This window comes from Suillus paluster (genome assembly GCF_016628075.1).
Source record: "Suillus paluster strain FC165 chromosome Unknown EDB91scaffold_142, whole genome shotgun sequence".
NCBI classification, from domain to species: domain Eukaryota; kingdom Fungi; phylum Basidiomycota; class Agaricomycetes; order Boletales; family Suillaceae; genus Suillus; species Suillus paluster.
In genome coordinates this window covers 55449-82741 of record NW_024537702.1, presented here as the reverse complement: position 1 = coordinate 82741, position 27293 = coordinate 55449, and the positions used below count along the sequence as shown (strand labels likewise).

The window sequence follows — 27293 nt, the reverse complement described above, 5'->3', positions numbered from 1 at the left end:
TGTACCTGGCATAACAACACCTTCACAGCGTCTTGCTGTGTCCACTTTTGAAAACCTCTTTCAAACTAACGGTGTTGCGATTGTCAGTTCTTCTATTCTGTTGCTCACTCGATTGCGTGCTGTACCACCCACACCGCTTCAAACCAGTGCCTGTACAAGGAACCCCTGCCAACGAAGATGATGAAGACTTCCAGTCCTCCCCCAGCACTGACATATGCCACGATATGATTAGCCATATGCCCACCCAGTCAGAGTACAGGTGTCACGACGAACTTTTGGATGGTCAACATAGACTGCACATCATTTGCGGCAGTGAACAATAGTACTACGGTTACCAGTACATCAGTTTCATGTGCAAATAAATTTACCTTCTTCGGTGCGAGTACGAAGGTGTCAATGATGCGATGGTCATCAAGGGACCCAGTCAATGCCTAAGCTTAGTACGCCGCTGTAACAGCACTCACCAGTGTCCTTTACTGCTGCCGAAGCCGCAGACGCGGATGTTATCCCGAGGCTCGCATATGCGCACGACTACAGCCTTGTGAGAGTGGTGTATCCTCATCAGGTTGACATCCCCCGTCAGGACGGTGCAGCACGTCGGTACGACAAGACCCTCGACAGCCGCTTCATCCCCGATTCATGTCCAGGCTCCACTTAGGCGCCTTTTTTTTTCTTCATTTACATGCTATATGCGCCAGCTCCAACGCTGCGTATCCGATTTCGAGTGACCTGGAGACACCTATCACTAAATTCTAGCAGCACGTGCACTCACCTCTTAATGCCCCAGATACTAAATAGCCTTTTCATCCGCAACAGGCTTTGCAGACCTCACAATGGAATTGTAGACATCATACGCGGTATCTTCCATATCCTTTAAGGACGTATCAATGTCCGGGTATTTGAAAGAAAGATCCTAGAGCTCAGTAAGACAAGATCGGACTCCTGGTTGTGTTGTATGTCGTCGGTGCCGATAGGGCATGCGCACGGACACTATGGACCACCACTCGATGGGCCTTGGCCACGGCTGCTTGGATATCTACAGATTGGTCGATGTGTATTGCGGCAACAACTTGGAAAGTTAGACGTTTGACAACGATTCAATAATCAATTGGCGTGTGTGAACTTTGAAGTTGGCGTGAAGCAGTAGATTTTCTGGCTCGAAAGTTGGATTCTTGGCCGACGTTTTAGTTTGCAACGCAAATTTCTCTTCTTACGTCTCGAAAAGTCACAGTTTGGCGAAAGGCCTCGAAACAGGTCGATAAATCTGATGTTGTGTACATATCTACCTAAATCTGGTCGTTGTTCACTGGGATCGACGGCTTGCCTCATAAACGGGTTGGTCACCGTTCCTGGATCAAGTACTCGGCAAACGGGACAAGGTTAAGACAGGTGCTGCTATCTCTTTGCAACTGTAGTCGTGTAGGCTACTCCACAGCCTCGGGACAAACTCCAGCCTGCTGTGATCCTATATTTGGAGATCATCCATGTCCATTTCATCAGGCAGAAATTATACTGGGGAATCTATGTCGTTGCAGTGCTGTGGCAATATTACGCTTGATTATGACAATCATGCCTACAATTTCATGAACTCATCGGTTTCACTGATGCGGCCTATTTCGGCACTCGCCACACTCGCGTCACATCTGGTTCTTCTGATGGCGATAAGGCTACATGGTTCGTGAGCCCAGCGCTTGGATCAGACCTCGCTAACGATGTCCTCGGACTCCACCAGTAATCTCACTCTCCTGTCAGCGAACTTTTAGTGCCATCTTTTGGGCATTTCTGTCGGTCACCTGGATGTGTTCTCGGTGAGCATATTCTCGCTGGTGACTTCTAAGCCTACGTTCAGGTCCATATGCCCATATGCCCGGGAGCCTCATGCCAATCATGAAATGGTTTCACCGGAGCTGGGGGGGAGATATCATACGACGCACTATACTGATGCACCAGTGCCAGGCCTGGAAAGAAATTCGAGCCTTCCTGTGAGGGCGTGTCTCGGGATCAGTATTGTACCTCCGAGTTACGATCGCGACGCTCGAGGAAAGCGCTGCACCATAAAGGAGATCTGCGTATTTTTCCTTTGGAAGAAAGGTTTTGCTGGACGGAGATAATTGGCTCATCCGGTCATCCTAATATCTCGATATTCTCGACGAACGTTATAATCTGCTCAAGAGTAAGTATGAGATCCGCCCGTGTAGCGCCGACAAGCTCCTGCGCCCTTTTCCGACTCATTCTTCCACTGCGGACTGTTTGATGTGTATTTCCCGTAAGGCAAGTCGTGTTTTGATACGTTGCGACCATAGACTGATGTTAGGTTATAGGCATGGGTGTGATCTTGATCGGTGCCCCTTGTCGGATTTAGCCGTGAGTGTCAGCAGCAAATGACCGCTCAAGAAGTCAATGTGTATGCGCTTTGCACAGGAGTGAAGATTGCTGTGATTGAGATGCCAGAACGGTACGGGTCAGGTTCAACATCGCATCCCGTACGTTTTACTGGTCCGTCCCACTCATCCCCTATAAATACTGGAAATTGACTTAAGCTTCCAAATCCACCTACAAATCAATGAACCGGCAGAACTTTCTGTTAGTGTTTACAATCTTCACCTCGACTCTCATATTCGCTCTTTGCTGGGCTTTCAACATTCAATTATGGCTTAAAAAATATGTCATTCTCAGTGACCACATCGCCAACTTCATCACGAAATATCCCACCGAACTCACCCTTATATCCACCGTGATTTCTACAATTCTATCGGTAACCACCACAGCGTAAGTTTAGATAGCTGGTGCATGTAGTGATTTCGCTGATATCTAAGTACATCATGATCGACATTGCAGTCTTTTCTCAATCGCTGTCAAGCATGCACTTCGCCATTATATCACTGGCACTCGCCGGCCAATATCACTAATCGAACTCCACACCGCGATAGCTCTCGCTAGACCTGCACCGCTTCTTCAATGGAACCACCGCAGATTATCTCTTGTTACGTTGGTCATCGTTGGTTTGATCGCTCTCCTTAATTCAAGGTTTGATTTGTTTTATCAGCGTCGCAGCTAACTGACGACCGTCACAGTTGGACGACATTGCTGTTGCCGACACGCCTTTCGTGGCCGTGCCAATCCAGGGCAAAGATCTGGACCTCGCAAGCCCCGCCTTCGATGCGCAACTAGGTTTTGACATGAATGGCAACCAATGTAAGCGCTGTATATCGTCATTGCCTAGCCAGCCTTGATAATCCATCATAGCAAGGACGACCACGTATTACATCAGCGACATTATGGTGTCCATGAGCGGGATGTCAGCCACACTTTCAGTCGTTGTAGGCGGAAATGACAGCGTCTTTGCCTTCAATGGTGTCGCATACAGCAAATCTACTGGTGCGCTCTGATGCGATGGGAACGTGCATCAGTAACTAATTATGTTTTCAGGTGGCATTGTTCCAGCGATCGAAGAATTTGCAGGCACGTCATTGACCACTAGTAGTCTTGGTCTTCAGTACTACGGTGGAAAAGTCGCTCAGATCAACTCATCGGTTGCCAATGACAAATATTCCGGGATTTCTAGAAGTTATAACGTGACACAACAGGGTCTTTCAGCGAACGTTACGTGCGGCCCACTCGACCAAAATGACTCCGAGTACCAGCTGAAGATTGATAATCGTACTATTGACGACGGGATTACGGTTTGGAATGGGACAGCAGATTGTCCTCTCGGCAGTAGGTCTGCTCGGCATACCCCGTATCGACGCAGCCTGATGCTTACTTGTCAGGCGGTCACGGCTCCTGGGCGACTCAGACGACGGCAGGCGGTCCTGATGGCTTTCTCGCGATCGTTGTTTGTCCCTATCCGGGATTCGCGAACGTCTCCTTTGGCAAGTGACCACAACTTGGGCAGCGTCGACGTTGATCCTAACTTCTACATCAGACGTCTTCTTGCAGGGAAAAGGAGAATATAGCGACTTGAATACAACAATCTGCAAGGTTTCCCCATACGTGGCCTCATTCGATGTGGCATACAGCAATGGAAACATCTCTATCGATCAGCCTCAGAACATCCAGCCATTTCAGAACAGCAGCACCAATGTCACGATGTTCATATTGGACATGGTGACTTGGTCCAGCCAGCTTTCTAACAATCCTTTAGCGGAGCTGCTGCAATTTGACGGAATAGGCACGATGCATGACACACTGGTCAGTAACTTTTGCTATGTCTAGTCAGGGTAGACCAACCTTTCTTACGGGTCCAACAGGAAGAATACTTCCGCGGTGTCGTAGAGTTTTCTGCCACAGTGAGTGAATCATCACGTCTTACCTATCCATTTCAAACTGGGGATGACGTGATGTAGTATCTTCGTTCTGCCTACTCTGCAGAAGGTGCGAACACCACGATGCTGGACTTGTACTCGGACGAGAGTGCTTTCAAATCCCTGAATGGAACCATGTTCGTGACGACCTACGGCTGGGGAGAGCGGACGCCTCACATTCATCTATCTCCTTGGACTTTTCACTGTGATCTGGGTCATCACTGTTTCGGCCGCGGGGTACAGTCTGATTCAGGGACGTACTCACTCGGGTCCTCTATTTGATGTATCGAACCCGCTCCATCTCATCATGGCATCTTCTGGGGGAGGACTGGAAGCCTTGCGGGGTTTGAAGATGACGGCGTTGAGAGTAATGAACTTGTACAAGTGCGCCTTCTAAACGGCCATGATGAAGCCTACGATGTCGCAGAGGGGGGGAAGAAGTTCGCTCGGACTAGCGGTTCTAGGATGCGGTTCACGACTGAACTGGTCACAAAAGTAAAGATTCAGGCTACTGGACACATCGAATAGTATGATGCCTCTCAGAGTACTTGATAATGGTTGTATATCCAAAGGGGCAGTAAACGTAAATTTTGTAACACGAAGTCAAAGGGGTAATCCGAAAACGAGCTAAATATTTGACTGTTCCTAATAGAATCCTACTGGTCTTTCAGGAAGCATTGCTCTTAGGCAGGTCACTTGCTGTTATTGAATACTATGGCGTCTTTCATGAGAACTGGGTCGTGACTATATTATAATTTCAAAGTTGAGCATTTTGAATACCAGGTATGGACTGAGGAAATGTGATTGAGTGGTAGACCAATATACATCTGTAGTACAATTTCAGTGGTTGCGCAAGTTGTACACTTTTGTTCCATAGTATACACCCGCAGCACTGCTCGTTGCAGCGAGAACAATGGGCACCGGGCCCTTGGCAATGCGAGGAAGAGATGAGAGAAGAAGCAGTGCTGAGGCACCTAGAGGGACAAAGGTCAGTATACGTATAAGAATGCGAGGATATTAAGGAAGGTGACATACCCAAAGCGCCCTCCAACCCATTTGGCGAGCCTTTCCTGATGGCATCTGCACTCCACAGGAACAAGAGACCAACGCTAGAGTAAATGAGTTGGAAAGAGCACGTTTGTCTGATGCTAGAGAACGACTCACCCAACACCAGCAACGAGTGAAGGCACCGAACGAGATTTTGCATACCCAGTGATGCCGCCGACGACGCAGAGACCGCCCATGGTGTATGCAGGGTAGGCAGACTGGGTAGACTTGAAGTAAGTGACGATCCTTTCATAACTAGGATAAAGCCTTACCATTGTGTAGGTGAATAGGTGATAGGACGAAATTGGATGGAGGTTGCAGTCGTCGTTCGCTTTACCTTCAACCGTGTGTGTGCCTGTGTAATTGCAACGTTTTACCCCGCATCTCACGTCAGCATCTCACGTCAGCCTTTCAGAGTCCGCGACACTTATCTTCATATTAGTGAAAAATAAATAATCATAATCATAATACCTTTCAGCACCATGGATGCTCAGCTCCTCGCACCGCTCACGCAACTTACCACTCTATCCCAATCACTCTTCCTTTCGTTATCTCAGCAGCCATCGCAAAAGCAAGTTCCCCCACCTCCCCTAAGCTCATTCGCAGCCGTCGATGCTGAGCTGCAAACCGCACTGACAATAGCCGCGGCACATCAGCGCCGACAGGCACGAATTGTCGCGTTACAACAGGAGCTATTGGAGGTGGACGCTCGATGGCGCGCTGTGTGTGATGCATTGGAAGAGGGGAGGAAAGTACTAGAGGAGATCGTGAGGGAGGGCGACGAGCGTGTTGAAAGCATAAGAAAGGCGAAGGAGGGTTCGTGGCTCATATTTTTGTTTTTCATTTATTTTTCTTGTTGACATTGAACTCGTGTACACATGAAGCCGCGATCCCTTATCCTGAACTGCTCGCATATGCACAAAGCTTGAGTGCCTTTACGAGCGCGCCGCCAGGCTTGACTATGCCTGAGCCAGGTGCCGTAGGTCCTGTGCCTTTGTTCTTCCCGCCATTCCCGAATGAGGAGAAGATGCGTCGCGGACGATTGAATGTGGAGCGTCCGTTGGGAGGGCTCGGGGAGAACCATAGCGTAAGGGGTGAGTGGTTTTTTAATAGCGAGTTCATTCTACCAGCCATGGGGCCTTGTGGTACACGTGCTTTTATGTTTGGTTTTAACCTTGGGTTGTGTGTTGGACCTTGTTCTCGCTCCCTTTGTTTTTATTTTCTGCGCATCTCATCTCCTTCCCTGTACAATATTTTTCCGTGCCTTCAAATTAAATAAACACAAGCTAACCCATACGCAGCACCAGAGCCCTCTCCTCTACCTGTCCAGAAACGCGAGCGACCAGGCGTAAATCCTTACCGTCATGATACGCGCCCACAGCAGGCCGTGTTCGATCTCGATCTCGACCTCAATCCAGATCTATGACCTCGATTGTGCCATTGGAAGGTCTCTGCGGTGAGCCATATCATGGTCGCTCTGGTTTTTCTCTAACCTGGGAATTAGTAATGCGGTGCGCCGTTGGGGAGAAGACGAGGATTGGTTGAGGCGGTAGTCCCCTCACTATGGTACGACCACAAGACGTCGTCTCAATTGACAGACTGGAAAGCACGCTCTTTTGTGAGGCACAAACTGCCAACGTATGTCCTCAACCTATGGATAGTTGCAGCATTTATAAAGACTGCTGAAAATACTATGCTCGTCATGCCCAAAGGCAGACGCTATGCTGGCCATAGCGATTAATTGCTGACTTTTAACCATTACCAATACTTAGGTCTCACATGTATATTGTCCGTGCAGCAAGTCTAGCTTGCTTCCCTGCCCCTCAATGATATCAAGTAATTAAGACAATGCCAATAGCGTTTGTGAATCCCTCAGTCCTGCAAATGCATGAACAATTTCCGAAGGTGGCTACATGCAGGTGCAGTACTTGAAGGGATGTCAGGACGAATAGCGTGGCACGATGCAGCATTCATGCTTACCGCAGGGTATGGCATAGTAAGACATGCTATACGCGAATGAACATTATTCTTCTGTCTTTTTTGTCTTGCGAAAGGTTCCTAGTGCTACCGTCTTCGCCTCCATCAGGGAAGCTACCTTTGCACCTTCGATAGACATTTCCTCTAAGTCTTCTAGCGGTGCTGGGGCAGGCACAGGTGCAGACTTGGACCGTCTGACCATTTTGGCTAGCACCTCCGTTACACCACTGATACTTCGCCTCTTTCGGCGGCGCTCCTCCTCGGCCCGGATCTTAACCTCTTCAAACTGACGACCCCAAATGATGAGCTGGCGGCGAAAGCCAATATTGGGGCAAACTATTCCACGCTTCGCTTGGACATGCTCAATGGAATCTAAAGCACGCATCGGTGTCGTTGCGACGAGATAAGCGCAAATTAAGATAGGTGACCTCGAGATCCCCTGGAAACAGTGGACCTGCGAGAGGTGCCTCGGTTGGTTCCTACAAAGCCAGAGCTTAGCAATCCAAGGCGTACCAGAACCTTCGTGTCTTCCTTATCCAACGCCTCCTTGATAAACTTCACGACAGGATCGAACCATTCGCAAATCTGCACATCGGCTGAGTCGCGCACAGGAACGTGCAGGACCTGGACATGCTGGGGAAACACGTCCGTGATATCAAAATCGATAGCAGACACGATGTGCGTGATACCAAGGCGTGTGAGGTTGCCTGGTAAGCGGGCAGTGTATAAGTCGGTGAGATAGAGGCGGGGTGTTATGGCTGTTGCTGCGCGTCCGTGAGAAGGGTCGTCATCATTTCTTGGACGTCGGGAAGTTTTCTTTTGGATGAACGAGGATTGCCATGAGTTGGAAGGGAAGGATATCATTGTCTAGAATGGAGCTTAGGTGTGAACGAACCAGGGGTATATATTGATATAGTACTGCGATCGTGTACAAATGATGAGGTTCTTCAATGGGAGCTGTTAATTATATAGGTCGACTTCCGGATCAACTGGATGCCCCGATGAACCAGACAGTTGGAGGTTTCTCAGCCGCCGTAACTTACCAGCTCAGGTACCGGTATATCACACACGCCAAAAACAGCCCATGAACACAACTCTGTCACTCAAACAGGCAAACATAACACGGCGAAAGGGACTCTGCGACCAGGAGATACAGCGGCGTGTCTTGGCAGGTCTTATTTCACAGTACGGCATTATCCCCCGCATCTCGCAGCTGCGTAACTTAGCAACTCTGCCAGAAACCTCCAGCCGAGTCGACGAGATATGTATGGAGTTCGCAGATAACTCACGATAATGCGATGCATGCAGTATGGTATTTCGATAACCTAAGCCATATATATGCAGTAGTCATGGTAGGTAATACACGGGATACCAAGCGTGTGGCATGTCTCTCTGGATTACCAGGGATGAAAGCGGGGAAGTTTACTAGCAGTTGAATCATGATGTAGTGGATGCTTTTTGCTCAGCCCGTGCTTTCCGCTGATGCGTAAAATCAGTACCACATATCACGGGATTTGGAGCAGTCAACCCACCGATCCATTAAGAGCGTACAGCGCGTTCTTGCGGAACTACGTGTGCTTGAGCGCTCAGCTCATAGAGTATAACACCTAGGAACATACCTTGGGATCAACCTGAGAAAAAAAGTAAGCCTCGGACAGACATTGAGTATATTGACAACATACCCCCTTCATTGAACGAGACCGGTTAGTTTGTGGCCTCCTGATGCCATTACGGTGTGCCTTGCTGTTCTGGTTGTGGTTGGTGTGGCTTTGAAAATTTCAGTTGAATATCTAAGATATCTGCGGAATGCCAAACACACTTCTTTGACTTGGCCATGGCGTCGACGTAGGCTTGAGGCTTAGACTCAATCGATTCAATATGTGAATGACGGTGGAATCAGGTATATTGAATGATGTGGCTGAAGAACTATCTAGTTGACCGTCCCACGGTTCGGCAAAGTCCGAAGCTCCCCCACACTCCATCCCTCATCAGATTAGATTATGATACATTGTTATACAAGTGGTTGGCATGGCTATAGATAATCTTGCGTGCCGTCTTTCCTGCATATTTAAAATGTGCATTCTAATTTCTAGGTGTCAGGTGAGTGACCTTGGGTAAACCTACTCCGTTCTTGCTCGGTTCTCGGCCGAATTTGATCGGCCGAGTATGTAACATTGTTTTGCCCCAAGCCCAAACTTGCTTTAAAGGCTGAACGGTTGATATGGCCATCTGCTGCATCATCTCGTTCCCCCCACTTGTCCTATATACCTCTGATCGCCATCATGCCTGGTACAGTTGCTGGTCCCCGAACTCTTCACGATAAAATCTGGGACGATCATGTCATGTAGGGTTCCCCCTGTTCAGTATATCGGTCATGTGCTGATTGATAGACAGAGATGTGAACGAGGATGGCCTCGCCCTCATTTACATCGATCGGTACGTGAATGAGCTTTCTGCCGCGCCTTTGGCACGAACTCACCGCGTCGCAGTCATCTTGTCCATGAGGTTACGAGCCCTCAGGCGTTTGAAGGCCTGTAAGCATATCTATCACGCTGATCGTCGTTTCAATATGCTGATAGGCGCTTAGGAAGAATGCTGGTAGGCCCGTTCGTCGGCCAGACTGCACTCTTGCCACTGTGGATCATAACATTCCGTTTGTTGAAAAATATGTCTTTGCTTGGCATAGGCTAATCTAGATGCAGCACTACTTCCCGGAAAAGCTACAAATCTGTAGATACATTCGTCGCTGAGCCCGACTCGCGGGCGCAGGTCATGCAACTGGAAGAGAACGTCAAGGACTTTGGCTTGACTTATTTTGGACTCTCCGATAAGCGCCAAGGTTTGAATAAATGCAGCTTAGTGTGTACAAAAGCGAAATAACATCGATTCGCCTTTCCAGGTATCGTGCATATCATTGGTCCCGAGCAGGGCTTCACGGTAAGACTTCATATCTCTGGGATGACGGCATGGGGTTGATAAGATCCTATCAGTTGCCTGGCATTACTTGCGTGTGCGGTGACTCACATACCTCAAGTAAGTTTAATATCCTGCTCGTTCGGTCAGGTCGACGTTAATTTGGCCGCGACAGCACACGGCGCCTTTGGTTCCTTGGCGTTCGGTATTGGAACATCCGAGGTGGAACACGTCCTCGCTACTCAAACTCTCTTGCAGAGGAAAGGCAAAAATATGCGCATTACCGTTGAGGGCGAGCTCGCCGAAGGCGTCGGCTCGAAAGATGTCATTTTACACATCATCGGTGTCATTGGGACTGCTGGTGGTACCGGAAGCGTTATCGAGTACGCTGGCTCGGTAATCCGCAGCATGAGCATGGAAGCTCGCATGAGTGTTTGCAACATGAGCATCGAAGCCGGTGCTCGTGCAGGCATGGTTGCACCCGATGAGATCACCTTTACATATTTACGGAAGCGTCCCCTTGCTCCCAAGGGCGAGGAATGGGACCGTGCGGTGGCATACTGGAGAACTCTCAAGAGCGACGAGGGCGCCAAGTTTGACGTTGAGGTTAACATTAATGCCGCTGATATCCCTCCTACCGTCACCTGGGGCAATTCCCCCCAGGACGTCGTTGCGATTACTGGCAAGGTCCCTGATCCATCCACCATGTCCGACCCTTCGAAACGTGCTTCCGCAGAGCGAGCCTTGGCTTATATGGGCCTGCAGGCAAACACGCCTATGGAGGAACTTTCCCTTCAGAAAGTCTTCATCGGGTCCTGCACCAACAGCCGTATAGAAGATCTTCGATCTGCCGCCCGGATCGTCCTCGCTGCCGGTCCCGATGCTAAGGTCGCCCCAAATGTACAAGCCATGGTCGTTCCTGGATCTGGTCTGATTAAACAGCACGCTGAGGCGGAAGGGTTGGACGCTATCTTCAAACGTGCAGGGTTTGACTGGCGTGAGGCTGGTTGCTCGATGTGCCTGGGTATGAATGCAGACCAGTTGGCCCCCGGTGAGCGGTGCGCCAGTACTAGCAACCGCAACTTCGAAGGCCGCCAGGGTGCTGGTGGTCGCACGCACCTCCTCAGCCCTGCTATGGCTGCGGCAGCAGCTATGACGGGTAAGCTGACGGATGTTCGCAAGTTCTTTGGTGCAGATGCGGAGGAAAAAGTTGCTGCTGGTCCTAAATTGAATCTCGCGAGTGCCTTCGACTTCTTGACCGAGTTTACTGGACCTGCGACTGAGCCCGAGCGCCCGTCGCATGCCCAGAGCGCATCCCCATCCTCTCTTCCGCCCGCTTCTTCTCCCTCTAGCGTTTCGAAGTTCACCATCGTAAAGGGCATTGCTGCGCCCTTGCATATCGACAATATTGACACGGACATGATCATCCCGAAGCAGTTCTTGAAAACCCTGAAGCGGACAGGTCTCGCCAACGCTTTGTTCTTCGCTCGGCGCTTCGACCCGAAAACAGGGGAGAAGACAGAATTCATTCTTAACAAGTCTCCTTACGATCAGGCCAAGATTCTCATCTGCACTGGCAAGAACTTTGGTTGCGGTAGCTCTCGCGAGCACGCACCTTGGGCTCTGTAAGCATCCTTTGCATTCGTGCATGTTACAAACGTGCTCACAAAGCCATTTAATAGGAATGACTTCGGAATCCGCTGCGTAATCGCACCAAGCTTCGCTGATATCTTCAGTAACAACACAATGCAAAATGGCATGCTTCCCTTGACCCTGTCTGTGGAGGACTGCAAGGCCCTCGCTGCAGACGCAGAGGCAGGTGTTGAGATTGAGGTGGATCTCGAGAAGCAGGAAGTTAGACGTGGTGGAAAGCCGGCTATCACCTTCAGTGTTGACCCGTTCAGGCGGCACTGTCTTGTCAACGGGTTGGACGATATCGGCTTGACGTTGCAGAGGGAGGAGATAATTAGTTCATTCGAGGAGAAACGCAGTACTCTCTGGTCGTGGCTAGACGGATTCGGATACCAGGGTCAGAAGATTCCTGTTGCGGGCACAAAAACTGGCAAGAAGATGGAGTGGTAAAGTTGAACTTGTCGAGAAACATTATACTACTACTAGGATTTACGAGTTTGAATCGAAGGCACGAATGTTTGTTCCAAATATTACTATTGGTTACCACTCACTCGTGCAGTCCCACATTTCGTGCAGTCACGCAAATGTCACGGAAAGTCACGGAATAGTCACACTGTCCGATTTCGCAGTCCGCTCGACACGCTGTGGATTAGATATTAGGAAGATATATACTATTGGTTACCACTCACTCGTGCAGTCCCACATTTCGTGCAGTCACGCAAATGTCACGGGAAGTCACGGAATAGTCACACTGTCCGATTTCGCAGTCCGCTCGACACGCTGTGGATTAGATATTAGGAAGATATATACGAGTGTACCAGTGGCTAGTATGTAGTAATCTAATTGAATATGTATTGCGAGTTGCCGGAGTAATGAAAAGGGAGACTATTAGGATGCCCAGACAGCAATGGCTGTGATGATGTAGATATGACAGGAGCGGTTGTTGAGAGTACAGCGGGGCCAACATGATGTAGGTGGTTCGGATAAGGAATGGGGAGAGATCCTTGCATTTGCGGAAAAAATGGTGGCTGCGGGTGGAACATATTGTTGGCTGCCGTGGGGAGAGGAGTACTTGCTGAAGGTGTTGAGTTTTCATTCGAAGTTGGGTTGGCAACGGCAACGGCAACGGCAACAGGCCTGCCAGTGCGTCGTTTTGAACCATATAGCGCCGAAAATCGAGGATTATCGCCAGTATTTGAGCACGGAGTTTTCGAGGATGTAGAGGGGTTGCTGAATCCGAGTTATGGTGGCACCAGTCCACCAGTACTTTTTCTTGGGATTCATTGAGGAATGAGCGTCGAGTACGGTGTTTGCCTACCGCACGATCTCGCATAGTCTGTGGGGGTACCTGAAGGAAAATTGAGTTGCGATAAAATTATTGAGGGAGTGCTTACATTGTGAGCTATGGCAGCACTGCGAAAACTGCCATGAACACCAGTCAAGGTATCCTGGATGGCGGCTTGAATGCGAGCCTCTTTGGTGGGATCTCGGGGACCTTTTCGCTTCCCACCGACTCGAGTGCGCGCCATCCGTGCGGCAAGTAGACGCGTCCAGACGCGTTGCCACCAACGCGTCTGAGTTGAAACTCCGCTACGGCATCGGACGGCAGGTGACAATGGAAGTGACAAAAGCCTTTGTCACAAGCAAACATTTATCTCTCTTGTTTCTTGTCCGAATGCATCCGTCTAAGCTCGTAAGATGTTCTTGTGTATTATTATTTCAAATGGACATAGTAGCTTGAAGATTTGTAGTAGGAAAAGTGTGGTTTTGGAGGATGCACGAAATGTGGTACTGCACGAGTGAGTGGTAACCAATAGTAGTTGAAACGTGTTGGCTTTGTCTTGATCATACTATATTGCCTGGACTGCGTAGTCAGCCAATCAGGTTCGTTTACTCTGTCTTCTGAGATTAGTAATACAACATCAAGTCAATATCAAGTTGCAGGATTCGTCGTAAACTGTATCATTCAAACCACCATGTCGAAACATCACCCCGGTGCGTCTCCTCTCTTGGTATGCTAAAACGGAGGTTTGAACAAATTATATAGATTTGATTATGTGCAGGCGCCAGCCTGGCATTGGTGAGTACACCATCAACCAATCCGGCGGTGAAGTTGCTAATATTATGAATCTTCCAGCTATTGGCAGATTGTGTGAGAAGTGTGATGGTAAATGGTGCGCCAAGCGATGCTATCTTTCGTGCCATCAACTAATATGGGGGCATTTAGTCCCGTCTGTGATTCATATGTCCGACCTGAAACGCTCGTCCGGATATGCGACGAGTGTAATTTTGGTACATATGGTGGAAGATGTATCATCTGTGGATCACCAGGTGTGTTACACTTCGCACACTCTTAGACCATGGACAAAACGCGCTTCCGTAGGTATATCCGATGCATACTACTGTGCAGAGTGCACGCGGTTAGAGAAGGACAGAGACGGATGTCCGAAGATCGTAAACTTGGGTGCCAGTAGGACAGATTTATTCTACGAGAGGCGTCGGTTAGGTGAGCATTACATGGTTGAAGCGCGTCCTATCGGCTGTTAACATAATCCTCGTCCCATCCAGGCTTTAAGAAGAGTTAGTCTTAATACACGGACTGCACTCTTCGTGCGACCTTGTCCCCATATAGCTCTGAAGTAGGAGTAGGGAGCACCAGCTTTAGCGCTCCAAGATGCATGTATTACATTACATGAAGATGCGGTCCAAGGTATGAAATTGTTTGGCTACACCGTGTGTAGAACATCAGGGATATATTGGCATACATCTAGCAGTACACCGGGAAGGTTATGGTTGGCGGGCTGTCGTCGGGGTTTCCTAGAATTGCGAATCGCCAACATCACCAGGTCATTGAATCATCTGTAAAAGCAGCAGGATTAAACATACCGGAAGTAAACCATGTCGACCTTTGTCACGTGTTAGTAGATGGGCAAGGCAGGACACGGAAAACGTACAGGAGCCTTGAATACGACAAATATGTGGGTCTCGTCGTGAGTGTCAAGAGACTCGCATTCTCCACAGAGGTCTTTCGCGCAATAGGCGCATCGGTACCATGCTCCTTGAATGCGCTCCATACAGCGATCGCAGAGCGCCGTAGAGTGAACTAAATGGTAGAGATGCTTCGATGTGAGTGAGCAAGATCACCAGCATGACCGACTAACCTTGTGGATCTGCGTTGGATGTGAGGCCACCAACATGACCTGCTGGAACTTTGTACCTACCAGCTTAATGTTACTGAAATCACACCAAACGACGGCTGCAACCTTCATCCAACTTCGTCCTATCCGAGTCACCTATTCACCTACACAATGGTAAGGCCTTATCTTATTCCTACATCATTCACCTCAAGTCTGCCCAGTCTGCCCATCCCGCATGGGCGGCCTCTGCGTCGTCGTCGGCATCGCTAGGTATGCAAAACCGGTGCCCTCACTCGTTGCTGGTGTTGGGCCGCGGCCCACTCAGTCTATACCTGATATCCAAAAATGCTCAACTTTCAAGTTTCCAATTCCGTGACCAAATTTTCGGTGAAAGACGCCATAGTATTCAATAACAGCAGGTGACCTGCCTAAGAAGCCTTGCTTCCTGAAAGATCAGTAAGATTCTGTCAGGAACGGTTAAGTATTTAGCTCGTTTTGAATCACCCCTTTGAGTTCAGAACTGTGGGTTCGTGAACAAAATTTACATTTGCTGCCCCTTTGGATCTGCGGTGACAAAAACCTGTATAAAGTTACTAGCACATACAATCATTATCAAGTACTCTGAGAGTCATCATACTATTCGACGTGTCCAGTAGCCTGAATCTTTACTTTTGTGACCAGTTCAGTCGTGAACCGCATCTTAGAACCGCTAGCCCGAGCGAACTTCTTCCCCCCCTCTGCAATGTCGTAAGCTTCATCGTGGTCGTTTAGAAGGAGCACTTGTACAAGTTCATTACTCTCAACGCCGTCATCTTCAAACCCCGCAAGGCTTTCCAGTCCTCCCCCAGAAGATGCCATAATGAGATGGACTGGGTTCGATAAATCAAATAGAGGACCCGAGTGAGTACGTCCCTGAATCAGACTGTACCCCGCGGCCGAAACAGTGATGACCCAGATCACAGTGAAAAGTCCAAGGAGATAGATGAATGTGAGGCGTCCGCTCTCCCAGCCGTAGGTCGTCACGAACATGGTTCCATTCAGGGATCTGAAAGCACTCTCGTCCGAGTACAAGTCCAGCATCGTGGTGTTCGCACCTTCTGCAGAGTAGGCAGAACGAAGGTACTACAGCACGGCATCCCCCGTTGAAAAGGATAGGTAAGATGTGGTGATTCACTCACTGTGGCAGAAAACTCTACGACGCCGCGGAAGTATTCTTCCTGTTGAACCCGTAAGAAAGGTTGGTCTACCCTGACTAGACATAGCAAAAGTTACTGACCAGTGTGTCATGCATCGTGCCTATTCCGTCAAATTGCAGCAGCTCCGCTAAAGGATTGTTAGAAAGCTGGCTGGACCAAGTCACCATGTCCAATATGAACATCGTGACATTGGTGCTGCTGTTCTGAAATGGCTGGATGTTCTGAGGCTGATCGATAGAGATGTTTCCATTGCTGTATGCCACATCGAATGAGGCCACGTATGGGGAAACCTTGCAGATTGTTGTGTTCAAGTCGCTATATTCTCCTTTGCCCTGCAAGAAGACGTCTGATGTAGAAGTTAGGATCAACGTCGATGCTGCCCAAGTTGTGGTCACTTGCCAAAGGAGACGTTCGCGAATCCCGGATAGGGACAAACAACGATCGCGAGAAAGCCATCAGGACCGCCTGCCATCGTCTGAGTCGCCCAGGAGCCGTGACCGCCTGACAAGCAAGCATCAGGCTGCGTCGATACGGGGTATGCCGAGCAGACCTACTGCCGAGAGGACAATCTGCTGTCCCATTCCAAACCGTAATCTCATCGTCAATAGTACGATTATCAATCCTCAGCCGGTACTCGGAATCATTTTGGTCGAGTGGGCCGCACGTAACGTTCGCTGAAAGACCCTGTTGTGTCACGTTATAACTTCTAGAAATTCCGGAATATTTGTCATTGGCAATCGATGAATTGATCTGAGCGACTTTTCCGCCGTAGTACTGAAGACCAAGACTACTAGTGGTCAATGACGTGCCTGCAAATTCTTCGACCGCTGGAACAATGCCACCTGAAAACATAATTAGTTACTGATGCACGTTCCCATCGCATCAGAGCGCACCAGTAGATTTGCTGTATGCGACACCATTGAAGGCAAAGACGCTGTCATTTCCGCCTACAACGACTGAAAATGTGGCTGACATCCCGCTCATGGACACCATAATATCGCTGATGTAATACGTGGTCGTCCTTGCTATGATGGATTTATCAAGGCTGGCTAAGCAATGACGATGTACAGCACTTACATTGGTTGCCATTCATGTCAAAACCTAGTTGCGCATCGAAGGCGGGGCTTGCGAGGTCCAGATCTTTGCCCTGGATTGGCACGGGCCACGAAAGGCGTGTCGGCAACAGCAATGTCGTCCAACTGTGACGGTCGTCAGTTAGCTGCGACGCTGATAAAAAAAATCAAACCTTGAATTAAGGAGAGCGATCAAACCAACGATGACCAACGTAACAAGAGATAGTCTGCGGTGGTTCCATTGAAGAAGCGGTGCAGGTCTAGCGAGAGCTATCGCGGTGTGGAGTTCGATTAGTGATATTGGCCGGCGAGTGCCAGTGATATAATGGCGAAGTGCATGCTTGACAGCGATTGAGAAAAGACTGCAATGTCGATCATGATGTACTTAGATATCAGCGAAATCACTACATGCACCAGCTATCTAAACTTACGCTGTGGTGGTTACCGATAGAATTGTAGAAATCACGGTGGATATAAGGGTGAGTTCGGTGGGATATTTCGTGATGAGGTCGGCGATGTGGTCACTGAGAATGACATATTTTTTAAGCCATAATTGAATGTTGAAAGCCCAGCAAAGAGCGAATATGAGAGTCGAGGTGAAGATTGTAAACACTAACAGAAAGTTCTGCCAGTTCATTGATTTGTAGGTGGATTTGGAAGCTTAAGTCAATTTCCAGTATTTATAGGGGATGAGTGGGACGGACCAGTAAAACGTACGGGATGCGATGTTGAACCTGACCCGTACCGTTCTGGCATCTCAATCACAGCAATCTTCACTCCTGTGCAAAGCGCATACACATTGACTTCTTGAGCGGTCATTTGCTGCTGACACTCACGGCTAAATCCGACAAGGGGCACCGATCAAGATCACACCCATGCCTATAACCTAACATCAGTCTATGGTCGCAACGTATCAAAACACGACTTGCCTTACGGGAAATACACATCAAACAGTCCGCAGTGGAAGAATGAGTCGGAAAAGGGCGCAGGAGCTTGTCGGCGCTACACGGGCGGATCTCATACTTACTCTTGAGCAGATTATAACGTTCGTCGAGAATATCGAGATATTAGGATGACCGGATGAGCCAATTATCTCCGTCCAGCAAAACCTTTCTTCCGAAGGAAAAATACGCAGATCTCCTTTATGGTGCAGCGCTTTCCTCGAGCGTCGCGATCGTAACTCGGAGGTACAATACTGATCCCGAGACACGCCCTCACAGGAAGGCTCGAATTTCTTTCCAGGCCTGGCACTGGTGCATCAGTACAGTGCGTCGTATGATATCTCCCCCCCAGCTCCGGTGAAACCATTTCATGATTGGCATGAGGCTCCCGGGCATATGGGCATATGGACCTGAACGTAGGCTTAGAAGTCACCAGCGAGAATATGCTCACCGAGAACACATCCAGGTGACCGACAGAAATGCCCAAAAGATGGCACTAAAAGTTCGCTGACAGGAGAGTGAGATTACTGGTGGAGTCCGAGGACATCGTTAGCGAGGTCTGATCCAAGCGCTGGGCTCACGAACCATGTAGCCTTATCGCCATCAGAAGAACCAGATGTGATGCGAGTGTGGCGAGTGCCGAACTTACAGGCCGCATCAGTGAACCGATGAGTCCATGAAATTGTAGGCATGATTGTCATAATCAAGCGTAATATTGCCACAGCACTGCAACGACATAGATTCCCCAGTATAATTTCTGCCTGATGAAATGGACATGGATTATCTCCAAATATAGGATCACAGCAGGCTGGAGTTTGTCCCGAGGCTGTGGAGTAGCCTACACGACTACAGTTGCAAAGAGATAGCAGCACCTGTCTTAACCTTGTCCCGTTTGCCGAGTACTTGATCCAGGAACGGTGACCAACCCGTTTATGAGGCAAGCCGTCGATCCCAGTGAACAACGACCAGATTTAGGTAGATATGTACACAACATCAGATTTATCGACCTGTTTCGAGGCCTTTCGCCAAACTGTGACTTTTCGAGACGTAAGAAGAGAAATTGGCGTTGCAAACTAAAACGTCAGCCAAGAATCCAACTTTCGAGCCAGAAAATCTACTGCTTCACGCCAACTTCAAAGTTCACACACGCCAATTGATTATTGAATCGTTGTCAAACGTCTAACTTTCCAAGTTGTTGCCGCAATACACATCGACCAATCTGTAGATATCCAAGCAGCCGTGGCCAAGGCCCATCAAGTGGTGGTCCATAGTGTCCGTGCGCATGCCCTATCGGCACCGACGACATACAACACAACCAGGAGTCCGATCTTGTCTTACTGAGCTCTAGGATCTTTCTTTCAAATACCCGGACATTGATACGTCCTTAAAGGATATGGAAGATACCGCGTATGATGTCTACAATTCCATTGTGAGGTCTGCAAAGCCTGTTGCGGATGAAAAGGCTATTTAGTATCTGGGGCATTAAGAGGTGAGTGCACGTGCTGCTAGAATTTAGTGATAGGTGTCTCCAGGTCACTCGAAATCGGATACGCAGCGTTGGAGCTGGCGCATATAGCATGTAAAATGAAGAAAAAAAAGGCGCCTAAGTGGAGCCTGGACATGAATCGGGGATGAAGCGGCTGTCGAGGGTCTTGTCGTACCGACGTGCTGCACCGTCCTGACGGGGGATGTCAACCTGATGAGGATACACCACTCTCACAAGGCTGTAGTCGTGCGCATATGCGAGCCTCGGGATAACATCCGCGTCTGCAGCTTCGGCAGCAGTAAAGGACACTGGTGAGTGCTGTTACAGCGGCGTACTAAGCTTAGGCATTGACTGGGTCCCTTGATGACCATCGCATCATTGACACCTTCGTACTCGCACCGAAGAAGGTAAATTTATTTGCACATGAAACTGATGTACTGGTAACCGTAGTACTATTGTTCACTGCCGCAAATGATGTGCAGTCTATGTTGACCATCCAAAAGTTCGTCGTGACACCTGTACTCTGACTGGGTGGGCATATGGCTAATCATATCGTGGCATATGTCAGTGCTGGGGGAGGACTGGAAGTCTTCATCATCTTCGTTGGCAGGGGTCTCCTTGTACAGGCACTGGTTTGAAGCGGTGTGGGTGGTACAGCACGCAATCGAGTGAGCAACAGAATAGAAGAACTGACAATCGCAACACCGTTAGTTGAAAGAGGTTTTCAAAAGTGGACACAGCAAGACGCTGTGAAGGTGTTGTTATGCCAGGTACAAGTCAACAATCAGTTGACATACTTGCAGTGCGAGCCTGCACCGGTGATAGCCTCACTTGTTCAAGTCGTCGTAACATTCTAAAATAGCAAATCTCAAAATCTCATGTCTATCAACTAAAATCATCCGGGGCTGGACGCAATCCCATCGATATCATGTCACGGCTTCAATATCATAAAGTACTGGGACGAGGATTCTAAAAAGAGCTCATGGGGATGGATGTGTTGCCTTAGGCTGTACTTTCCTGCGACAGAAGAATACACAGCTTAAACGAGCCTTGAAGCTTGAAGCTTGAAGTACGCAACAACTTGCAAAATTCTTCAGGCTGACCACGCTGGGCTGTGGCATCAAGCAATCCAAGAATCCGGTCAGAATGCTCGTGACTAGAGGCTACACTCGCAAAGGATCTGCCTGCTGACAAGGGGTCCGAAATAGAAGCCTCCGTTGACGAGCCACCTACGAAAAAGTTGAGAGCACAAAGCACTCTTAGTGACTAATGTTGGTGATTTACGAGAGACGGGGAAGAGGGTAAAGGAGGAGGCACGCCAACTCAAAGTTAACCATGTTATCATGCGTCTAATGAGTTAATCATTGGGGCTGCTCAATGCCAGGCTCATATCATCTCACGTCCGTCACTATGTTTGCAGATAAACACATCCCTCACGCTATGTCCGTGAAATGCAAATCGAGACTTTGCGTACGATCAACAACCTTACTCTCATATTCGATGGCAATACCACACGAAAACTGCATTCTATCTACGTGATCCTTGCGACAACTCCTTTACGTGAAATTTACTTTCTCGGTGCACACGGAGAATCTGACGAGCGTCACACTACACAATGGGTGAATGGGTTGCGACACAAACTCGAAGGTTTTTGGCACAACGAATGGCCCTTCAATCAACTCGTCAAAGACGGTAACTCATTCGCGTGGTGGGAATCTCTGCAGGACCATCCGCATGGCCATGTCCTCGCAGTGAGTCTCTCATTCTAGAGCATCTATATTTGATATTAAGCACAATCATACCCGTAGCACCTTTCGATTAAGATTTTTTCAGTTCTCGTTAACTCCATGCCTGACGAGCGCACAGACACCGCTATCAATGGTTCAATTTACCAATACGAGGCAGCCAGAATGCACAGACACTCGTTGATATGATTCAAATTGGACAATGGTGCGGAAAACATCAGGTATGTGTGTCAGATAACTTGAACTATCGAAGTACTGAAACGGATATGTCAGAAAAAGGATTACGTGCCGTGACTGCCGTCGAAGTATCGTCCAGTTGTCAATTTTCGCGTAATCGAGAAGAGTGTGCTATGAGCAGTCCAATCCGTCGGCGTGGATGACGACCCAACGCCAGATGTTGACGCGGACTCGGATGAAGAAGAAGAAGCTGATGATGAGCCACTGGAATCGGCGATGGGTGAAGGGCAGCCTGCTCAAGCAGTTGACTTCGAGATTGACCCCGATATCGATATCAGCTCGAAGGCACTGACGTACTTATACGATTTCTATTGACCCAGTCATTGACCTATCAGCGGGACCTTCGCCGCCCCCTGCCATGACGACTGGGACCTCCAATACAGTCCCGGATTGGACTGGTAGCTTTTAGGCTCGCGCACATCTTTTTTAGCAATTGTTAACCGCGTTTTTCTCATTAACTGTCAATAACACGCGTTAACTTTGGCCCCGGAGTGCCTTATGTTACTAATAAATGTTACAAATCAATGGTGAATTGTTCACCGAGCCTAGCGCGGTTAGAAAAGGACAGACGGATGTCCGAAGATCGTGAACTTGGGTGCCAGTAGGACAGATTTATTCTATGAGAGGCGCCGATTAGGTGAGCATTACATGGTTGAAGAGTGTCCTATCGGCTGTTAACATAATCCTCGTCCCATCCAGGCTTTAAGAAGAGTTAGTCACGGACTGCACTCTTCGTTGAAGTAGGAGTAGGGAGCACCAGTTTTAGCGCTCCAAGATGCCTGTATTACATTACATGAAGATGCGGTCCAAGGTATGAAATTGTTTGGCTACACCGTGTGTAGAACATCAGGGATATATTGGCATACATCTAGCAGTACACCGGGAAGGTTATGATTGGCGGGCTGTCGTTTGGGTTCTCTAGATTTGCGAATCGCCTACATCACCAGGTCATTGACATCCATAAAAGCAGCAGGATTAAACATACCGGAAGTAAACCATGTCGACCTTTGTCACGTGTTAGTAGATGAGCAAGGCAGGACACGGAAAACGTACAGGAGCCTTGAATACGACAAATATGTGGGTCTCGTCGTGAGTGTCAAGAGACTCGCATTCTCCACAGAGGTCTTTCGCGCAATAGGCGCATCGGTACCATGCTCCTTGAATGCGCTCCATACAGCGATCGCAGAGCGCCGTGGAGTGAACTAAATGATAGAGATACTCTGCGAAGCTTCGATGTGAGTGGGCAATATCACTGGCATGGCCGACTAACCTTGTGGATCTGCGTTGGGTGCGAGGCCACCAACAGGACCTGCTGGAACTTTGTACCTACCAGCAATGTTATTGAAATCACCTAATGCGTAGTTACAGTTCACAGCTCACAGTTTCGGAAGGAATGCCGATGGCGACTCGAGCGGTGCATGGACAGGTCTCGGTATTTTGAAAAACGAGTGCATTGGGTCATGGATGGCATATGAACTCTGCTCGCATGATTGGCACTTGAAAGATCGGACGGATGAGAAGAGCGTAAGTGTAATTGCGGTGTACGTACCAAGCTATACGCAGTGGGAGAAGATGGGCATGTAGCACATTGATATCGTATGCCAACGATTGTCTAGAAAAATATCAGCATTCACGGAAATCACGATTGAGGCTACCAAACCTGGTTGCAGCCCTTGCAGGACGAATGGTGAATCAGCGACTCTCCGTTGCGCTCACTTCGGGCGTGTCTCGAGCCAACAACCGTCTGAGCATATGAAGAGTATACAGAGCCTGGTTGTGAGCGGGTTGCGGTCATAACGTGTGCTGCGTCTCTGCCTGTCCATAAATGGATGGCACGGCGGCTGGCTGTTTGCACTTCTGTTGTTTCAAGTGGATAGGGAATCTCGAACAAACGTAAGTAAAATTCGGTCGAGCCTCGGAAGGGTAAGAAAGTACCTTAATCATGATATGCGAGGATATGTGTCCCCCGTCGGAGGAGTCTAAGTTGCCTGGAAGTCCCGCAGACTCGCAGTTGGAGCAAATGTCGACAGAGTCGCAGATCGCACAGTGGAATCGGGCGCCAAGGATATCTTGTAAACAACTAGAACCTATCAGGTACTGTGATCATGTCACCATAGGCCACCTACTGTGCACACTTGACGCCAGGATGTTTCATGGCTACAGACATAACGGTGTGAGAAGACAGTGAACTGTGAATGAAAACACTCACATCGTTCCTCATTGTTGTCATTTGATATTATCATTGGCAGATCGCGTGAATATTCTGGTTCACTTCTAGACCTTACAGGCTTCTCCGCGACTACCAGGAATGCATGTGATGGGTGTATGTCGTGGACTTGGCTGCCCAGACAGGTATTAGCTCGATCAATGTCGCACAAATGTCACTCACCCGTAACACGCTCGACATAAATTGAATTTTTGACACGAAGCACATTTATACCGCTGGTTCACGATCGTTGAATTGCATGTCGAACATTTACAGACGTGCATATCATCTTGCTCTGTAAACGGTAAAGGTAGGATGTCGCACCAAAGTTGCATATTTCATAGAATGCTTACCCACGTCCTCCCATCCATGATGGCCCCATACCTTTTCAAAATACGCATGTCTCAGCTGACCTTTCTGTCTGGGAGCAGAACGACTCCAGGAAGATAAATCATCTGCCGGAGATGTCGATTCTGTGCCCGATCCATTCCGCCGCTCTGTGCTTGCACGGAGCGCATGTATCACGCCAGCCGATTCGATACATCCCGAGCACAATTCGAAGCCCACAGCAGACGACTCAGACCCGTGTCTAAAGCCCGATTGTGTACTATACAACGTCGGGCTTGATGAAGAGGAACCAGGTAAGAAAGGGAGTGGTTTATTATGTATGTGTTCACTGCGCGTCTGTGGCGACCCACTTAACGTGACAGCGTCAAAGAACGTAGATGGCGAAGGTGAAGACGATAAAGGTGTGCGACGAGTAAGGGGGGGATATGAATGGATCGGGTCCAGGTCCCTGGCCTTTCCTTTGCCTAGATTAGAGTCTGAGCCGTTGCGAAGCACGACGCTTGCCAGAGGTTCCTTCTCGCCACACACGGCACAGACATACCGGATGCCATCTAGCATGACTCCACAGTCTGAACAAGTAGTGAGCAAGCCCGGAGGAGGTCCTGCGGGTGCAACAAACTGGAGTACCTCTGGTGGAATGTCGTGAGCGATGGTGTAGGGAAACGGGTCAGAATCAGAGTAGTGTGGGGAAGAGGGCTTGTGTGAATCAGGGGTATCCATGGAACGATCATTGTCCGCTAGCTTCTGCTGCGAAGCGATCCATATAAGCTGCATACTGTTTGGCCGCGGGGGCGATCCACCAATGGGATCGGCGTCATACTTGACACTCAGATTGTCCTCGTAGCCCGAATCATGCGTCGTAGAACTCGCTCCAGTATAAGAGTAGTAGTACTTTCCGCGGGGATCTCGTTCCAGCGCAAGATCCCCTTCCATGTTGTTAGATGGAATCCGTTCATCGGAATATGTTAATGATATTGACCTGGAATCGGATTCCGAGGGTTCAGGGGTCGCCCCGAGCATGGCTCTAATCGTGCGCGCATTCTGATCGCGCAACCACGCTGCCCCTCTGTCTTGAGCAGAACGCGCCAATGCTATGTCAACTGATGTAGGGGAGTACGACCGATGCGAAGGGGACCCGTCAGACGCCGAGGCGTCAGCGCGCTCCTGGAGCTTGAGTCGCTCAAATACAGCTACAGGGTCTTCCGGGGAGCGTTCTTCAGCAGAGAACTGGTAATGGTCCGCAAATGGACCCTCATCGTGCATTGTCTGATCTTCCACCGTTTGGGATTGCGAGTGACCAGTAACACTGCTCTCGGGTATAGAAGATGAGTCTCCGCTTTCAATCCAGTTATTCAAATGCGGTGTTACAGAGTGCACCGTTGATCCACGTGGGAGGCGCCGGTTCGTATCTCTCGAGCTCACCGTCACTGAATCATCGTCAACTTCTCCTCCTCCTCCAACAATGGACCAGCTTAATTCGCCTTCGCTCCTGTTGCGGCCTTTGTATTCTTCCATACTGGCGAGACTCGATGTATCGCTTAAGCTCGGGCCATCGTAATCAACGGTAATGTGAACGCGTAGTGTTATTCGTCTACTTCCGAAGCTGCGGCCAGAAAGAATAGATGCTGCAGAGGAGAGTGGAGGATCGTCAGACCCAGCCTGAAAATACTGAATGGCTTCTGTGAGATCGGATTCTGTGGTAATGTCGGTGATTTCGCCGTCATCGTCCTTGTATGCAATCACATATGAAGTCGCGTAAAGTGAGAAACATTGCTCGACCTAAGCAACAGCAAATTCAGGAAGATAATGTCAATGATAAACCATGTAATCTTGTACCAGACCAAAGAAACGCACCCTGCTCCTGAGCAGCTCGTATGAACAGTTCCTTGCGGAAGCAAAGCTTATCCGCTTGTTCCATCTGTCGAAGGCGCACTTGACGACCAGGGGCCTGTCGGGTCTGGTGTGCATTGTTCTTGCAGGTTATGCTACCCTCGGCTTAAGAGGACATATGTGACCTTCCAGAGTTCCGCAGCCAAGACCAGTGCTCATCCCGCGATGACTAAATTCGGTTATTTGCACCGCACTGAAGACTCTCCTGAAAGGGAAATCCCCTATCCACTTCATCAGAAGTATCTTGGATTCTGGTGATCGTCGCCGTCACTGCACGTGGGATGCCTGCCTTCCACACCTTTCTCAGTCCTTTGAAATTATGTAGGGTTAATACACAAGGTTATGCTAGATGTTCTACGCGACGGCGACGGCATGCAGCCCTATAACTGGCAGCAATCCAAAAGTAAGCAACTCCATGTACTGATCACTGCATTGAAGCCACCTCTACCTAAATTTCTTATCGAGAACTTGGGTGCGCAGAGACATAACATTGCAAGTCAGTTTTCTCAGTCGACGATTTGCATTTCATGAGGCAATGTGTAAGTTAGCTACTGCATGCGTAGCTAGAGGCGATGCGAGTGCGAAGGGGGTAGATAGACCGCTGAAGGAATGATAATGGATAGAGTTAGCTTCGAAGGAGGGACGACAGATACGAGAGCGATAGTGAATTGATAAAAGAGAGTGAGAAAATGATAAGAGAGGTAAAGGCGGTAGCTGAAGGGAGTGGCGTCGTATTTGACAGAGTAATGACAAACGAGTTGTTGTCAGGTTGAAAACGTTGGCGGTACGAATGGAAGAGCGGTGATGAAAGTAAGGGTTTAACGAGTGGCATGAATTTAAATGGTAGGTATTAATGAAGGGGTCGGGTATAGGAGTATCGGTATGTTCCGGCGGTAAACGATTGGTAATCCTTACAAATGTGTACTACCCTCGTGTCCCGTATTCCGAGACCATATGTCCTTCGTCCCATGGGCACATGTAAGGCCGCTACCCATAAGTACCAGAGTAAGTACATAGTCGAAGCAAACGAAGTCGGCGATTGCCAAGTCGGAATTCGGATTCGGAAATGATGACAGCTATTATTGACGTAATTAAAGGCCAGTGATCATCATCAGCAGGGAAGCAACGTATTCATCACAGGGACACGGAACTGGCTTTTAA

General features: G+C 48.9%; 13 protein-coding genes across 13 annotated transcripts; 6 read left to right on the top strand and 7 right to left on the bottom strand.

Moving 5' to 3' along the window:
• The first annotated feature begins 1188 nt into the window (after window positions 1-1188).
• On the top strand, window positions 1189-2274 carry EDB91DRAFT_1171936 (uncharacterized protein). The gene is made up of 3 exons (XM_041320240.1): window positions 1189-1674; window positions 1733-1808; window positions 1957-2274. The coding sequence occupies exons 1-3, from the start codon at window positions 1605-1607 to the stop codon at window positions 2252-2254; spliced, it is 444 nt and encodes a 147-aa protein (XP_041170231.1). The 5' UTR covers window positions 1189-1604; the 3' UTR covers window positions 2255-2274.
• Window positions 2275-2563: 289 nt separating this feature from the next.
• On the top strand, window positions 2564-4774 carry EDB91DRAFT_1270593 (uncharacterized protein; the record flags this gene model as incomplete). Its single annotated transcript, XM_041324566.1, has 9 exons — window positions 2564-2769; window positions 2839-2998; window positions 3075-3195; window positions 3247-3378; window positions 3430-3717; window positions 3771-3835; window positions 3940-4191; window positions 4251-4289; window positions 4347-4774. 9 exons carry the CDS (start codon window positions 2564-2566, stop codon window positions 4584-4586), a joined length of 1503 nt encoding a protein of 500 aa, XP_041170230.1. The 3' UTR covers window positions 4587-4774.
• A 370-nt stretch (window positions 4775-5144) lies between these two features.
• On the bottom strand, window positions 5145-5548 carry EDB91DRAFT_1240043 (transmembrane proteins 14C-domain-containing protein; the record flags this gene model as incomplete). Its single annotated transcript, XM_041321952.1, has 3 exons — window positions 5145-5278; window positions 5340-5413; window positions 5469-5548. The coding sequence occupies 3 exons, from the start codon at window positions 5546-5548 to the stop codon at window positions 5145-5147; spliced, it is 288 nt and encodes a 95-aa protein (XP_041170229.1).
• A 278-nt stretch (window positions 5549-5826) lies between these two features.
• On the top strand, window positions 5827-7207 carry EDB91DRAFT_1171924 (vitamin-D-receptor interacting mediator subunit 4-domain-containing protein). The gene is made up of 4 exons (XM_041320239.1): window positions 5827-6167; window positions 6236-6445; window positions 6653-6806; window positions 6855-7207. The coding sequence occupies exons 1-3, from the start codon at window positions 5834-5836 to the stop codon at window positions 6775-6777; spliced, it is 669 nt and encodes a 222-aa protein (XP_041170228.1). The 5' UTR covers window positions 5827-5833; the 3' UTR covers window positions 6778-6806; window positions 6855-7207.
• Window positions 7208-8373, bottom strand: EDB91DRAFT_1171919 (protein-tyrosine phosphatase-like protein). Its single transcript, XM_041320238.1, is given in 4 exon segments — window positions 7208-7279; window positions 7292-7310; window positions 7329-7782; window positions 7842-8373. The coding sequence occupies 2 exon segments, from the start codon at window positions 8190-8192 to the stop codon at window positions 7375-7377; spliced, it is 759 nt and encodes a 252-aa protein (XP_041170227.1). The 5' UTR covers window positions 8193-8373; the 3' UTR covers window positions 7208-7279; window positions 7292-7310; window positions 7329-7374.
• On the bottom strand, window positions 8374-9230 carry EDB91DRAFT_1351099 (ribosomal L29e protein family-domain-containing protein). The gene is made up of 6 exons (XM_041326112.1): window positions 9148-9230; window positions 9011-9095; window positions 8948-8959; window positions 8861-8896; window positions 8567-8807; window positions 8374-8513 (listed from the first exon to the last, which is right to left on the bottom strand). Exons 1-5 carry the CDS (start codon window positions 9162-9164, stop codon window positions 8766-8768), a joined length of 192 nt encoding a protein of 63 aa, XP_041170226.1. The 5' UTR covers window positions 9165-9230; the 3' UTR covers window positions 8374-8513; window positions 8567-8765.
• Window positions 9231-9622: 392 nt separating this feature from the next.
• EDB91DRAFT_1171912 (aconitase family-domain-containing protein) lies at window positions 9623-12448 on the top strand. The gene is made up of 8 exons (XM_041320237.1): window positions 9623-9672; window positions 9723-9764; window positions 9818-9862; window positions 9916-10167; window positions 10228-10265; window positions 10319-10361; window positions 10417-11866; window positions 11924-12448. Exons 4-8 carry the CDS (start codon window positions 10101-10103, stop codon window positions 12321-12323), a joined length of 1998 nt encoding a protein of 665 aa, XP_041170225.1. The 5' UTR covers window positions 9623-9672; window positions 9723-9764; window positions 9818-9862; window positions 9916-10100; the 3' UTR covers window positions 12324-12448.
• Window positions 12449-13849: 1401 nt separating this feature from the next.
• On the top strand, window positions 13850-14458 carry EDB91DRAFT_1240040 (PHF5-like protein; the record flags this gene model as incomplete). The annotated part of the gene is made up of 6 exons (XM_041321951.1): window positions 13850-13868; window positions 13921-13953; window positions 14011-14047; window positions 14101-14204; window positions 14257-14379; window positions 14442-14458. 6 exons carry the CDS (start codon window positions 13850-13852, stop codon window positions 14456-14458), a joined length of 333 nt encoding a protein of 110 aa, XP_041170224.1.
• A 366-nt stretch (window positions 14459-14824) lies between these two features.
• EDB91DRAFT_1008814 (uncharacterized protein) lies at window positions 14825-14974 on the bottom strand (the record flags this gene model as incomplete). Its single annotated transcript, XM_041312373.1, has 1 exon — window positions 14825-14974. A coding segment is annotated over one exon (150 nt), but the record flags the coding sequence as incomplete, so codon positions are not given.
• A 672-nt stretch (window positions 14975-15646) lies between these two features.
• On the bottom strand, window positions 15647-17916 carry EDB91DRAFT_1270577 (uncharacterized protein; the record flags this gene model as incomplete). Its single annotated transcript, XM_041324565.1, has 9 exons — window positions 15647-16132; window positions 16189-16227; window positions 16287-16538; window positions 16643-16707; window positions 16761-17048; window positions 17100-17231; window positions 17284-17405; window positions 17453-17641; window positions 17711-17916. 9 exons carry the CDS (start codon window positions 17914-17916, stop codon window positions 15647-15649), a joined length of 1779 nt encoding a protein of 592 aa, XP_041170222.1.
• Window positions 17917-18205: 289 nt separating this feature from the next.
• Window positions 18206-19293, bottom strand: EDB91DRAFT_1171889 (uncharacterized protein). The gene is made up of 3 exons (XM_041320236.1): window positions 18806-19293; window positions 18672-18747; window positions 18206-18523 (listed from the first exon to the last, which is right to left on the bottom strand). Exons 1-3 carry the CDS (start codon window positions 18876-18878, stop codon window positions 18226-18228), a joined length of 447 nt encoding a protein of 148 aa, XP_041170221.1. The 5' UTR covers window positions 18879-19293; the 3' UTR covers window positions 18206-18225.
• A 1864-nt stretch (window positions 19294-21157) lies between these two features.
• EDB91DRAFT_1087681 (uncharacterized protein) lies at window positions 21158-22003 on the top strand (the record flags this gene model as incomplete). The annotated part of the gene is made up of 3 exons (XM_041316265.1): window positions 21158-21457; window positions 21515-21587; window positions 21810-22003. 3 exons carry the CDS (start codon window positions 21158-21160, stop codon window positions 22001-22003), a joined length of 567 nt encoding a protein of 188 aa, XP_041170220.1.
• A 234-nt stretch (window positions 22004-22237) lies between these two features.
• On the bottom strand, window positions 22238-26361 carry EDB91DRAFT_1171877 (uncharacterized protein). The gene is made up of 14 exons (XM_041320235.1): window positions 26097-26361; window positions 24248-26021; window positions 24078-24189; window positions 23898-24028; window positions 23815-23845; window positions 23624-23768; window positions 23349-23570; window positions 23238-23300; window positions 23069-23184; window positions 22959-23014; window positions 22742-22908; window positions 22674-22693; window positions 22425-22623; window positions 22238-22326 (listed from the first exon to the last, which is right to left on the bottom strand). The coding sequence occupies exons 1-13, from the start codon at window positions 26208-26210 to the stop codon at window positions 22557-22559; spliced, it is 3018 nt and encodes a 1005-aa protein (XP_041170219.1). The 5' UTR covers window positions 26211-26361; the 3' UTR covers window positions 22238-22326; window positions 22425-22556.
• Between the last annotated feature and the right edge of the window lie 932 nt (window positions 26362-27293).

Coding starts and splice junctions, on each gene's coding strand:
- EDB91DRAFT_1171889 (XM_041320236.1), bottom strand. CDS start 18,878: ATGCGGCCTGTAAGTTCGGCACTCGCCACACTCGCATCACATCTGGTT. Junction 18,748..18,805: donor GATGGCGATAAGGCTACATG/GTTCGTGAGCCC, acceptor GGACTCCACCAG/TAATCTCACTCTCCTGTCAG. Junction 18,524..18,671: donor GTCACCTGGATGTGTTCTCG/GTGAGCATATTC, acceptor CACCAGTGCCAG/GCCTGGAAAGAAATTCGAGC.
- EDB91DRAFT_1171924 (XM_041320239.1), top strand. CDS start 5,834: ATGGATGCTCAGCTCCTCGCACCGCTCACGCAACTTACCACTCTATCC. Junction 6,168..6,235: donor CATAAGAAAGGCGAAGGAGG/GTTCGTGGCTCA, acceptor GTACACATGAAG/CCGCGATCCCTTATCCTGAA. Junction 6,446..6,652: donor GGAGAACCATAGCGTAAGGG/GTGAGTGGTTTT, acceptor ACCCATACGCAG/CACCAGAGCCCTCTCCTCTA.
- EDB91DRAFT_1171912 (XM_041320237.1), top strand. CDS start 10,101: ATGCAACTGGAAGAGAACGTCAAGGACTTTGGCTTGACTTATTTTGGA. Junction 10,168..10,227: donor ACTCTCCGATAAGCGCCAAG/GTTTGAATAAAT, acceptor TCGCCTTTCCAG/GTATCGTGCATATCATTGGT. Junction 11,867..11,923: donor GAGCACGCACCTTGGGCTCT/GTAAGCATCCTT, acceptor GCCATTTAATAG/GAATGACTTCGGAATCCGCT.
- EDB91DRAFT_1171919 (XM_041320238.1), bottom strand. CDS start 8,192: ATGATATCCTTCCCTTCCAACTCATGGCAATCCTCGTTCATCCAAAAG. Junction 7,783..7,841: donor AGGAAGACACGAAGGTTCTG/GTACGCCTTGGA, acceptor CACCTCTCGCAG/GTCCACTGTTTCCAGGGGAT.
- EDB91DRAFT_1351099 (XM_041326112.1), bottom strand. Junction 8,808..8,860: donor TGTACGCTCTTAATGGATCG/GTGGGTTGACTG, acceptor TTTACGCATCAG/CGGAAAGCACGGGCTGAGCA.
- EDB91DRAFT_1171877 (XM_041320235.1), bottom strand. CDS start 26,210: ATGCACACCAGACCCGACAGGCCCCTGGTCGTCAAGTGCGCCTTCGAC. Junction 24,029..24,077: donor TTATGTCGAGCGTGTTACGG/GTGAGTGACATT, acceptor CTGTCTGGGCAG/CCAAGTCCACGACATACACC. Junction 23,846..23,897: donor TGACAACAATGAGGAACGAT/GTGAGTGTTTTC, acceptor TTATGTCTGTAG/CCATGAAACATCCTGGCGTC.
- EDB91DRAFT_1171936 (XM_041320240.1), top strand. CDS start 1,605: ATGCGGCCTATTTCGGCACTCGCCACACTCGCGTCACATCTGGTTCTT. Junction 1,675..1,732: donor GATGGCGATAAGGCTACATG/GTTCGTGAGCCC, acceptor GGACTCCACCAG/TAATCTCACTCTCCTGTCAG. Junction 1,809..1,956: donor GTCACCTGGATGTGTTCTCG/GTGAGCATATTC, acceptor CACCAGTGCCAG/GCCTGGAAAGAAATTCGAGC.